This window comes from Camellia sinensis, chromosome 7 (assembly GCF_055761805.1).
Source record: "Camellia sinensis isolate YWXY chromosome 7, ASM5576180v1, whole genome shotgun sequence".
Classification (NCBI taxonomy): Eukaryota; Viridiplantae; Streptophyta; class Magnoliopsida; order Ericales; family Theaceae; genus Camellia; species Camellia sinensis.
In genome coordinates, this window is record NC_138967.1 from 174,700,566 (window position 1) to 174,714,278 (window position 13,713).

At 29.8% G+C, this 13,713-nt stretch overlaps 1 protein-coding gene across 2 annotated transcripts; it reads left to right on the plus strand.

The window, feature by feature from the left end:
- The first annotated feature begins 1,238 nt into the window (after positions 1-1,238).
- LOC114299724 (protein DETOXIFICATION 19) lies at positions 1,239-10,391 on the plus strand. Of its 2 annotated transcripts, XM_028244540.2 has the most exons (7): positions 1,239-1,820; positions 4,725-5,269; positions 6,167-6,253; positions 6,390-6,446; positions 7,418-7,656; positions 8,988-9,106; positions 10,137-10,391. In XM_028244540.2, exons 1-7 carry the CDS (start codon positions 1,521-1,523, stop codon positions 10,266-10,268), a joined length of 1,479 nt encoding a protein of 492 aa, XP_028100341.2. In that variant the 5' UTR covers positions 1,239-1,520; the 3' UTR covers positions 10,269-10,391. The 2 variants fall into 2 exon arrangements, with proteins under 2 accessions (XP_028100341.2, XP_028100352.2); XM_028244551.2 differs by lacking the exon at positions 6,390-6,446.
- Positions 10,392-13,713: the final 3,322 nt, after the last annotated feature.

Sequence of the window (13,713 nt, forward strand, 5' to 3'; positions counted from 1 at the left end):
CAAAATAACATTGTTTTGGGGTAAAATTAAAAAAAAAAACAACGCCTAATTAGTACACATTAATGTGTGTTTGGGAGGAAAAAGATTGAGTACACACCTAATCTTTAGCATAATGCACAAAGTGGTGGCCCAAGACTTAAAACCATAACCTTAAGGTTATTAGGCCAAGTCTTAACCATTAAACCAATGGTGTTAAGGTTTTTAAAATTCTTTTAAAAAAAAAAAAATTTGATCTTCACACCCTTTCATTGCCGGCCACCTCTCCACAAGCTTCGGCCAGCCCCTAGCCCCTGGCCTCTCCCTCCTCTCCGGCAACCCTCCCCCAGTACTCTTCCCTACGACGACCCTCCTTCAGCCATACCACCCATCACCACACCATCTCTCAATTTCTTCCTTTCCCATCCAAAACCCACCAAACCCATCGAAGTGGAGGAAGATGAGACAATAATAGGCTCTTGGAAGTAGAATATTTGGATGATGACTTTGAAGATAAAAAATATTTCAAATGCTCTAGCAGCGAGTTAATACAAACTCCAATAGTATATTTCATTTGCTCTCTCTAACTTCTCTCTCATTTAAACCTACCAAATTCTCCTCTCCCTCTTTTTTTTTTTTTTTCCTAGATCTAGAAGAAGAAAGAAATGAGGAAGAAGAAAAGCAAGGAACGAGGGGGTGATGCCGTTGGGGAAGAATCGCCGAGGGAGGAGAACAATTGGGGGAGGTCACCGGAGGGGGAGGAGGGTTAAGGGGGTCGTCGGAGCTGTTGAGGAAAAGGCACACAAGAGAAGCATGAAGTGTAAACAACAGTTTTTTTTTTTTTGAAAATTTTGTCTCAAAACGACGTTATTTTGGGGCATTACAGGAACCACCGCAGGAAAGTACTTCAGAGGATCCGGACATCTTATGTATTATTTCAAAATATTTTTTAGCGTTGAGTTTTTCAACTATCTAATCTGAACTACAACGTTTTCACTACATGTTTTATTTTAATAATTTTAATTATTTATTTTATAAAAAATTAAATTAATATTTTAATTATAGAATTCATAAATAAAATAAAACAGTTACAATTACAATTACAATTATTAAATAAATTTAATTTTTTTAATGATAGTATATGTGCACTGATATATGAAATGAATCGAAATGAGAGATCTATATGTACTCGACGTACAAGATAAAACCTTTCGGCTCAAATTTGAGACACAATAAAAGTATATTTGAAGTGTACTTTTTTTTTTTTTAATATGAGGTGGGTATGATTTGAGTTTGAAGTGATGTAATAAACAAGTAATGTAATTTAAATAGAATAATAATTTTTTTGACTTTTTAATTTTTTTTTTTTTTTTTTTTTTAATTACAAAAATAAGATAGCATTTCTGGTAGTGACTTCTGTCCTACCCCCACCATTTCTCTCTTAGTTTTTTAGTACTTTATATATCAGTGACCAAACGTATTGATCATTAAAACCAAGAAGAGGAAGAAAAAGAAGCAGATCACAGAGAGAGAGAGAGAGAGAGATGTATCCAAACAATAAAGGTGGTTCAGATGATCATGATAGGCCACTGCTGGTGAAGTATTCATCAGATGGAAGAGGAGGAGGTGGTGGTGGAGTGGAGGAGAGGTGGTGGAAGAAGGTGTTGGATTTGGAAGAAGCAAAGCACCAGGTGTTGTTTTCATTACCAATGATAATTACAAATGTTTCATACTACTTCATTCCTCTGGTGGGTGTCATGTTTTCCGGTCACCTCGGAGACCTCGAGCTCGCCGCCTCCAACCTTGCCAACTCCTGGGCCTTCGTCACCGGCTACGCTTTTCTGGTCTCTCTCTCTCTCTCTCTCTCTTTGATTTACTGAAATGAGTTAAATGGAAAGAAATGATTATTTCTTAAACTCTCCCAAAAAAAATCTTTATCATTCCACCGTAATGGTGAATGATGATTGCATTTTTATTGTATTTTTCTTTATTTTTTTAATTAGCCAAACATATGAACAAATATTTTGATTGAATTATCATTTCATTTTACTCAATTATAGTGAACCACACCCATCTTAAATTCAACACAACTTTTTATCACATATAAAAAGAATTGTATTCAATTTTATAATTAAATTATGTACACTCAAATTATTATTTTTTTTAAATTATTATTATTATTATTATTATTGTTATTTTCAACACTCTGTTAGTATATCTCTAATCATTTCGTTAAACTTGCATCAAAACAAGTTCTATCAACTTCTTCATCTAAAGGCAAAAATAAAATTTTCACCAAATTTGATGAAATTTTTAAGTACCGAGATTAGAACATTCAATTTTTTTATTATTATTAAATCAAGTTTTTAGTTAAATTCGGTGAAAATTTATGAACGTCTCATGTCAAATCAAGTTTTTAATTAAATTTTTTACTCATATTTGATTTTATTTTATTTTTAAAAGAGTTGGAGATGTTCTTGAAATAGCAACCACTTTTTTTTTGGGGTGATCATATTTAGAAATATTATGTTATGTGGCACAATTATAACTATAATTAGAGAGCTTCACATTTTTGTATCACTTGCGTACTTTGCTCCATATTATTTAATCATAAATATCTACCGAATAAGCGATACAAATGCCTTGAGATTTCTTTCTAATCATTTATTTTGTAAGGTATTCTTATGTAACATTCATTAAAAAAAAAAAAAAATTAGTTTGATCCGATAATCGTAACATTTTCATTTTATCACATTTGTCTCCAAAAAATAGACGGAAATATATTTTGAAAATAGATCATCTATTTTTTTAAAGAGAAACACAATAAAATAAAAATGTTACAATTATCGAATTGATCTAATTTTTTTCATGAATGATATACATTGAGAGTCTTTCAAAATGAATGGTTCAAATTTTAGAAACATGACTTGAAGTTAGCCACATGGACCCCTCTAATTCTCTTTCATTGAGATGTAAATGTGAAAGAAATCCAACCGTTAAAAGAAGGGAAAAATTACCATGTGTACTTTAAAATAAATAATTATAGATTAATTGAAACCCAATCCTTGATTGCTTTGCTTTGGCTAGTAGAATTTTCCCTGAATAAGAACTGATATGCGAATTGCTTTTACATTGTTTGGCAAACAGATCAAATTGGTTATATAGGTGGTGATGTGAGATGGCTGGTGATTATTTTTATAAATTGTATTCAGTATGTTTGGTTTCAATTTTTTAAATTTAATTTTTTGAAAATTGAGGTTTTTTGTTTTTCGTTTTTTTTTTTTTTTGTTTGTAGTAAATATTTTTAAAATCTTAAGTATTTTTTTAAAAAATTTTTAGATGTACCTTACTTAGATGTATCTAAATAGTAAAATATTTGTAAAAAAATATTTTAAAAAATTAATAAATACACAAAAGTACGAAAAATGTACACAAATATTTTTTATTTTTTTTTGGTATTCAATGAATTTTTTAAAGATTTTTTTTTCACAAATATTATACTTTTAAGTGTAATTATGTTAGGTATGTCTAAAAATTAAAAAAAAATATATTGCTTAAAAAATTAAAAAAATTTAATGAAAACAAAAAAATACAGAAAACAAAAAAGTGAAATTTTTTAAAAAGTGAATTCTGAAAATTGAAACCAAATAGAGTAATTATATTTTAATTACACCATAGTGCTTGTGTAAGATGAGGATAAAGGGTATACTTTTAAGTGTATTTATGTTTGGTATTCAATGAATTTTTTAAAGATTTTTTTTTCACAAATATTATACTTTTAAGTGTATTTATGTTAGGTATGTCTAAAAATTTTTAAAAAAAAATTGCTTAAAATATTAAAAAAATTTAGTGAAAACAAAAAAAATACAGAAAATAAAAAAGTAAAATTTTCTAAAAAGTGAATTCTGAAAATTGAAACCAAATAGAGTGATTATATTTTAATTACACCATAGTGCTTGTGTAAGATGAGGATAAAGGGTATGCTATGGAAAGGATCTTCATGTATAAAATATATATATTAAAAATTGTCTTGAAAATAAAATGTGTTAATCAATTTTATTTTAGTTGTGTCCAAAAGTGTTTTAAATAATTCACTGTATAATGTATATAGCTTTTTTATTTAGTGAATATAATTTATATAATTAGAGTCCTACTCCCGCTTATATTCTATTAACAATTCTTTTACTTGCAGGAAAACTAATCTGATTTGTGTGTTGCTAAAAAATTTCTTCTATTAATCAACCTCATTTGAGTGCACAATATTACACTAGAAGGGTAAGCATACTATGTGTGCAATTGAAACATCATGGATTTGTAACTACTCTTGTTTGTGGATATATAAAGAGAGTTATATAGACTAGGTCAAAGGGATAATTTGAGAATAGGCAAAAATGGTGACAATTCGCACCAAGTCAAGCGTTTGTTTTGTATAATAGAATAGATAAAGAGAGTAGAAATGCATATGATTATGTGAAGAGAGCAAAAGACTATGTTTGTTCCTCAAAAAAAAAAAAAAAAAAAAAAAAAACAGTTGTACGAAGATGTGAAAAGGTTGATTATATCCATCCTACATATAAACTTTGAATACACATTCCATAATTAAAATGTAGCAAATCCATACTTCATTCAATAAACCTAGTATCATAAGCTTAATTGTCCCAACTTCATTATATTTCATCGTTGTTCTAAATTTCTGTTACTTCTTTGTTGATCAATTAACTGATTGGTTTTAGATTTTTTTTTTTTAGATGGGCCTAAGTGGTGCATTAGAAACATTATGCGGGCAAGGATACGGTGCAAAACTGTACAGCATGCTTGGCTTACACCTCCAAGCATCATGTATAATCTCTGTGTTCTTCTCAATCTTCATCTCAATTTTCTGGTTCTATTCCGAGCCCATTTTGATCTTACTCCACCAAGATCCTCAAGTTTCACACGCTGCAGCGCTCTACATCAGATTTCTTGTCCCGGGTTTGTTTGCATTTGGGCTTTTGCACAACATTTTGAGGTTTCTTCAAACACAGAGTGTTGTCATGCCACTTGTTGTCTGCTCGGTCCTCCCATTGATCAGTCACATTAGCATTGCCTATGTTTTTGTTCACTGGACACCTCTTGGATTCAAGGGAGCTGCATTGTCGGTGTCAATCTCATTGTGGATCGCAGCCCTTATGTTGGGTGTTTATGTGCTTTGCGCAAAGAGATTTGAGTCTACTTGGCATGGATTTTCAATGGAGTCATTTCGTCATGTTTTTGTGAACTTGAAATTGGCTCTTCCCTCTGCAGCAATGTTGTGGTGAGTGACTTTTTTTGTGTTCCGTCTTTTCTTATGCTTAATGTTCTGAATTGTTATGCAAAAATTGTCATAACAGCCTTGACTCTCTATCTTTCGTAAGAGGTTCCTTATAGTAAATTTGATTATATAATAAAAATAGAAGACACCTCACAAAATGATTCTCAAATTGAAGCATAGACTCCATCTGATATGAAAATTAAGGTTTTAGAGTTTGCCAATTGTCTCTCAAAGGTTAAAGTTAAGACGTCTATCCTAGAACAATTATTCCACTTGCATGTACAACCAATTACAACTCAGTTTAAAAAACTATTGTGTTTGATTCTGTGATCAATTTATGTATTTACAAAAATTTTCATCCCGGAAGTAGTAATCTTACCCAATTGCATGTATTCCCAAACCTATTTCATAACTCAAAATATACCCTAGTTAGCCCTACCATATACATTGTTAAAAGGTTGTTTTTAAGACAAATGGTTATCTAATTAGAGTTGGGTTTAGGGTGATTTTTTAGGCTAAGTTTTGTCCTTGGTCTATTTACATCCTCTCTTTTTAATCCACCCAAGTTTGGTCAAATACTAGTTCAATAGTTTTTCTAACTTTTTAACACCTTATTAGAACACTAATTCCAAGAGATCTTAAGTACATGTACAAGTATTTCTCACCTGTTATCTCTATCATTTTGGGATCTATTCAATATCTTTTTCGGTGAGAGAGAGTCTAATTTGATATATATTGTTAGACTCATTTCTTAACCGTTCAAGTTTTTGAAACAATTGGTGATCCAACAATACTCTTAATTGGTTACTATAGGGGTTATTAGGGCGGAATTCAAGATTGAATCATCACATTTCACCACTTAATAGTCAATTTTTACATTTTTTTTTTTTTAATTTTCAGTTTAGAGGATTGGGCATTTGAGCTGCTGGTACTGTTAGCTGGGTTGATGCCAAATGCAGAAATAACAACTTCATTGATCGCAATGTGGTAATGTTTCTTTTATCTTTCTTTCTGATTTTGATTTCCATCAATTTCTGGAACAATGTTTTTTTATGTTGCTTGACTTGACTCTGCTAAGTGTTTTTGTCTTTGTTTTTTTTTATTTTTTTGGGTATATTCTCAGTGTCAATACAGAAGCTATCGCCTTCATGATTACTTATGGTCTCAGCGCTGCTGTTAGGTTTGTTGCTTATTTTTTCTTTTTCTTTTTTGCATTTTGAATGGTGCATGTTGTAGAGTTTATTGAGCAAATCATTCATGAAAAAATAAAATTAATTTGACATCAATAGTGTGGGCCAATTTGGGAACATAGTTTGGCTTTTAACCTATTTTTGGTAATATCACTTTTCTATTTTTTTACACGTTTTTTAAAAAGAAGTCAAAAAATCAACTTTTAACCAACTTTTCAAGGCAACCCTATTTGATTAGATCACATTCGTTTTGAAAAATATATTGAAAGAATGAATTTGATAATAAACTATTTTTTTAAAAACATGATTTTATCATGTGACTACGATGTCTGATCAATTAAAATCTTTGTATAAATATTTTGCTTAATATACCCTACAATATAATGATTTGGATTATAGATAATAATTCTGTTTGGTACAACTTTTAGGAGGCAATTATAGTTTATTTTAATTTGAGAGTTTGTGTCAGACGATTTGGTGTAACTTTTACTTGCAACTTATTAAGCAGCATTAACTTAAATAAACTAAAAAATTAATTTTTTAAAAATTAATAAATAAGTAATTTTACTTTTTACTTTCTTACTATAAGCTTTTAGCTTAAGAAAAGCTCCACTAGGCAGGGCATAGGCTCTGAGATTTTGGCCCCCAACAGCATCTCTATGTGGATGCCTAACTAGAAAATAAAAAAATAAGTAAATCTATTTTTGTTTTGCCATATGGAAATTTGTTTGGCAAACTAGTTTCCAAAAATAAAAAATAAAAAATAAAAAATCTGAAAACAACCCATTGTTTAGAAACACCAGAAGTTGTTTGTTCCATAGCTTTTTACTATTTTTATTTCCAAAAACATTATATAAAAATAATAATAATAATAATAATATGAAAGCACTACAAAACAGGACAATTCCCCTGTTAATTTTTGTTTGAGGGTGTTTGAATCCACCAAAACTTTCTGCAACAGCACAAGGGTGTCGAACGAGTTAGGAGCAGGCAATCCAGACCGAGCTAAGAAAGCCATGGGTGTGACTCTCAAGCTCTCTATCTTGCTTGCTCTCACTGTTGTATTGGCTCTATCCTTTGGTCACAATATCTGGGCTGGCTTCTTCAGTGATGGTCCAACAATTACAAAGGAATTTGCTTCATTGACCCCATTTCTTGTGGTTTCTATCATGTTCGATTCCTTCCAAGGTGTCTTATCAGGTTTGAATCTTCTTACTTTACTTTCTTTGTTTGTGTGTCTTGAGGACATAATATTGGGTTTCGCAGGGTTAACATCATCAATAAATAACTTTGAATGAGGTCGGGTGTCAATCGCTTGGTTAAGTGTAAGAACCAAGGTCGGTCGCACTCTATCTGTTTGCTCGGTTTTATCGATAAGTGATATCATTTGCACCTAATATTTGTGCTATTTTGAGAATGGATTGGAATTCCCTGACAGCATGTTTGGTTGATGCGATTGGAGGGTGTGATTGAACTAATAGTCGGTTGTTTATTTTAAATTTTGTACCGGATTAATAGTCTATTCAGACAATTAATCTTAGATTTATTGAACTATTATATCCCATGAGGTGTGAGACATAAATCATGGGTTAACTCATCTCATGGAATTAGGTTGCCAAGTTACATTGTTAACCCTCTAGTATTAAATATTTTTTCCACATGATATTAATTATACTTAATAAAGTAGTCTCAATTTAAAAATAAAATAATTTTATTTAATTTTTACGGATGTTTTATTTATTTAATTTTTTAAAATAATTTATTATAGGTATTTTACTTTAAAATTTTATTGATATTTTATTTAATTTCATTATTTAAATTTTAATAGATGTTTCATTTAATTTCATTATTTAATTATTATTTGTTAAAATAAATTTATTTAAAATTTTAATTAAAAATAGCATATATTTTTATTGATATTTTATTTATTTTTTTTAAAAAAAAATTATTTAATTGTGTAAAAAAATAAAATAAAATAAATTTTTATTTAATCTAGCTAAAAATAATTAAAATATTAAAGATATGTTTAATATTGCTATTACTTAGTAAATAATTGAAAAGGGCAAAGTAGTCATTTGAGCATTTATCATTCTCCATAATATCCCAAACAAACGTAAGATTCATATCCTATTCAACCAAATAGTCATTTCCTGACATCTAATCCCATAACTAAACAAACCTGGGATACATATCATATCCAATAAAATAGTCCCAGGACTATGAATCCCAGGATTCTAATCCGATGGATTTCAATTCCCCCTTATCGAGTCCGTCCAAACAACTTGCTGTATACGGATTGCACTATTAAGTTGAGTTATTAGGGCCTACCACAGTTTCTTTTAGATAATTTAAATCGTTCATTTTGTCGATCTTGATATATAAATAATCGATGGAAAAAATAAATAAATAAATAAATAATACTAATAATAATAATAATAATAATAATAATAATAATCATAACCATATGATTTTTCATGGATTGGAGAGAGGCCTCACAATAAGACAGTAATTTTTCATATTTTTTGTTGCAGGGGTGGCAAGAGGATGTGGATGGCAGCAGGCAGCAGTGTACGTTAATTTGGCAACATTCTATTTGATTGGCATGCCCATTGCCATCCTTCTAGGGTTTAAATTTAAACTATATGCTCAGGTGACTCTCTCAAACTTTTTTGTTTTTGTGTTTTTTTGTTTTTTTTTTAATGAAGATAGTGTTATTATATTAATAGGGAGAGTACAACGCATGTCCACGTCTCTCTATAAATTTAAATCTGAAATCACACCCTGTTATTTAAGTGCCTTCTCAATGGGCACTCGAGTTACTGCCTAGGTCACTTTCTCACACATTACAAACTAAAAATTAAAAATATATTTCACCATATTTTTCAATAATAATAATTATTATTATTAATAATTTATTTAAACTATATTTGCTTACAAACTGTTAACAAAAGCTAAATAAAAAACTATAACATAGATTTCTAAGTTGCCGTTTGACAATTGATTTTTTTAGTTAGTTTTTTAATTTTTTAACTTTTTTATTTGGGACTAAAAGTTTGTTTGGTTTGACTTTTTTGACTTTTGTGAAAGAAAAAAGTAAAATTATTATGTTTGGATGTGACATTTTTTCTTATTTAGTTTATTTTGTCTTTTGTACTTTTTTAGCCAAAAAAAACTATTGCCAAACAACCCCTTAAATAAGAAAACTATAAGTGAGGGGCAAAACAATGCAATCCAAAGATATTATTGATGAAGAATGCTTTTACAATCTTGTTTATAAGAATAATAATTTTAATTCAAATAGAAAATAACTAACTAGGCCAATTATAAAAATAACAAATTTGAGTTCAGCCCATATTTACATACAAGTCTTAGAAATGTGTCAAAACAAATGGCGCAAAAAGGCAAAAATTCCTAAATAAAGTTATTATAATAGAAAAAAAAATTCATAAATGGAAAATACATCAAATGTTGTCTAGAATCTTAAATCATAGTATAACAGTGAATTTTAGTTGTGTCGTTTCTAATCAGACTATTAAATTTGAAGCAACTTTAAACTCATTCATCAAAATTATGGTCGTACCACTAGTCTCGAACTCTTCAATTACTTATTCTACATGATAAAATACCAAGTTAATTATTTTTTTAAAACTTATAAATTTTCTTGCTTCATTTTTTTGCAGGGTTTGTGGGCGGGCTTAACCTGTGGTCTCGCATGCCAGGGAGCCACTCTTTTGGTGCTTACAAAGCTCTCTAAATGGACTATACTAGAGCAATCGGAAAATAACTCTGAAGAGAAACATGTTCTCGTTTAACCTATTTTACTTTTTGATATGAGATTGCTTGTTAAATGTGAATCCTAGTTCATGTGAGATAGTACATTTAATTTTGTAATCAGATTATATGCACGTAATATAAATATATATTATTATAGTCAAGAATAATAGTCACAAAATGAACATACTTTTCAAAATAAGTTGAAAGTGTCCAGATGAATCTCATAAAATGGTCACAAATATAAGATGAAGAGTGAGTAGTCTTTGTCTCACATCTATAACTTCTTGTGTAAATTTCATCAACATTCCTAGAATGATTATACTTTTTGAGATCACATTTGAAGATTGTAATTGACTTGATGTATGACTACACACCATTAATTATAATAAAAACAAGCATGGCCTCAATATTATGATATTGTTTTCTTCGTGTTATAACATTACCTCAATTTTAGGATGTTGTTTTCTATTTATTATATTTTCAGTACAGAATATCAAAATGGTACATAACACTTATGTCAAATGTGTCATTGTATATTGAATAAGATATGTGATCATGAGAAGTGAGCATAAAATTGCATTAAAACTCAAATATTAGTGTCGTGTTTTAGAAAACTTTTGATTTCATGACTGTAATCTCTATGGTTTATATTGAAATGATCTTTACTATCGGTCAACATAAATTAAAATTTGTGTCAAATTACATATTTCAATGTATTCTTTTTCCCCCTTTTAGAGACAAAAATCTGTAACCAAATTTCGATTTTATTGTGAACTAAACCTAATACAAAGATTGACTTTGGTCCCATTTGATAGAGCTATGGAAAAGTGATTATAACTTATACCCTAACAGCTTATAGCTTATAGCTGTGAATATAAGTTGATTTTTTACTTATAAATTAAGTTTCTCCTCCTTCACTTGAAGAATAAGTTGATTTTTTACTTACAAAAAAGTATAAGCTGTATTGTTAAGCTGAACTAAACACATCAAAATAGCTTAAATTAAGTTAAAAACTGAAATAAATTGAAAATAAGTCCTATCAAACAGGCCTTTATGATATTCTATTATGTAAACACGCATGTGAGATTCACATGTGTGTTTGAATATGGAAGTGAATGTGATACTATTTTTATTATAATAAATATCAAAAACTCAATGAAACAAATAAAAGGAGCCGAATTTGACCCAGATTCCATATTTTATGTTTTGTTGCGGGGTCATTTCACAAATAAATCTTGACCTCTGATTCAAAATTTTGGATAAAATTGGTCCTTTTTTTAATTTTATTTTATTTTGTTTTTTCTGGGTGTGTAGATAAAGCTCAATAAATATAGGCTAGTTTGTGGATCATACAAGGACAAATCTAATTTTGTTTAAATTGTGTGAATAAAATTTAATTTTTGGTTAGTGTGAAATAGTAAAATCTATATATTTTTGCAAAAATGCTTGGGACCCCAAAGTTAGGGATCCCATGACCCCCAAATAGTGTGAACCAATCATGTGTTTTTGTTTGTTTTTTTTTTTTTTCTTTCTTTCCTTCCTAAACCAATCATAGGTGAGTCGGAGTTGTGGGAGTTATGATAGCGTTTGGTAGAGTTTTGTAAATGTGATTTGAGAGTATGAGTTGTATTTTGAGTTTATGTGTTGTGGAATTATGATTTGAGTGTAGAAAATTTGTTTGGTAAAGAGTTTTGAAAATAATTTTGAAAAGAGTTTTGATTTGAGTGCGGAATTGTTGATGTAGCATTTGAAATTTGATACAAAAATTTACAACTCATACAACTCAAAATTATTTTAAAACACATAAAAAATTTTAAAAATTTCAGAAAATATTTTTTTCGATTATATATCAATTGCAAAAAAAAAAAAAAAATCACTATTCCGGTCAACCGGCCGGACATTCCGTTTTGAAAAAAAAATTGAAACACGCGCTCCGTTTTGACAGAACAGACAGAGTGTTCTGCAGAACTGTGGAAAATTAATTCCACAGCTCCATCCAAACAACATACTCAAACTACCACGTTGAATCACATTTTAAAATCACAACCAAACACAGTCATTTTAAGAGTCTGTTGCATTGTTGATATTTTTAAATAGAGTTAATACACTTTTTAAGCACGGTTGTGGATCAATCGAATTCTGTGTTTATTTAGACGAAATCAAATGTGTGCACAAATTCATTTGATTAACCGTGGATTTCAGCCGGAACCGTGGGAGTGACCGTGTGCATAGCGTGGGTTGACTGCAACCGACATCATTGAATGGACAATGGCCCAGCTTTGGCCCAAGACATAACTCCACCCCTCAATCACATTCAGTAGGCCCCTCCTTGGCCCAAAGGCCTAATTATTGAGTTGGAATCTGTCAGAGTGATTTTTTTTATAATGTAATTTTTTTGAAAGGTGAAAAAATTATTGTTGTTAGATTGGGGTCTGGGAACTGAAAGTTGAAATGATATTGTAACTTTAATTTTTGTAAAATTAAAAATCATACAAAAAAATACTCTAAGATTACTCTGGGAGAAATTTATTATTATCTTTCATGTGTTTTTCAATCTATAAGAGAAAAAAGTGCTAATGTAATATTTTTTATAAAAATTGGCTTTTGCTGGGACAAATTTTATAAAAAATGACAAAATATCCTTTTGTGATTTTATTTAAAACTTCTAAAAATATTTTTTATTTCATTATTATTCCATCGAACTAATTTTTAAAAATTACTCAGAATAATGATTCGAAATATTTTGAATTCTCATTCTTCAAATATACCAAAAAATATGGATGAAATTATTATTGTTTGAAAAAAAATAGACTACGTACACTGTCTCATCGTACATATTATGTTTTATTACCGTTTAAGTCAATAAAGACTTGCAACGTGTAAATAACGGACAATATGGCCGGAATAGAAAACCACATCATTGAATAGACAATGGAACAGCTTTTGGCCCAAGAGATAGCCCCAATTAGGGGTGGGCAACGGTTTATCCGAACCGCTCAAACCGTCTAATCCGCCCAACCCGCATATAAGTGGGCGGTTTCGCAAACATAATGTGGGCGGATGCGGTTTGAAATATGACAAATTTGCGGATTGCGGGCGGGTCGCGGTTTAAACCCGCAAACCGCAAAAACCGCCCGCACTTTAATTATTATTATTATTTTTTTTTTATATACCAACTTTGTAACTTTTACAGGAGCACCATTATATTCTCTATGACACTAGGATCCCTATTTTTAAGTATTTCTCAACTTTCTTAATGCCGTAGAATTATCAAGTCCTAAACTTGGTTTCTTATATGATTTTCATTGGTGATTCATCCACTTTTTCCTAATAAAATTTTTCTTCTAATGGTCGATAGAACTTATAGTTTGATTATTGATTACTGAACTGGCAATTCTAATTGAGTACAACCTTTAATGCATTGATATACATTTTTTTCATAGCAAAAATGCTAGTGTAGGATCTCTTTGTTTTGGGTACTTT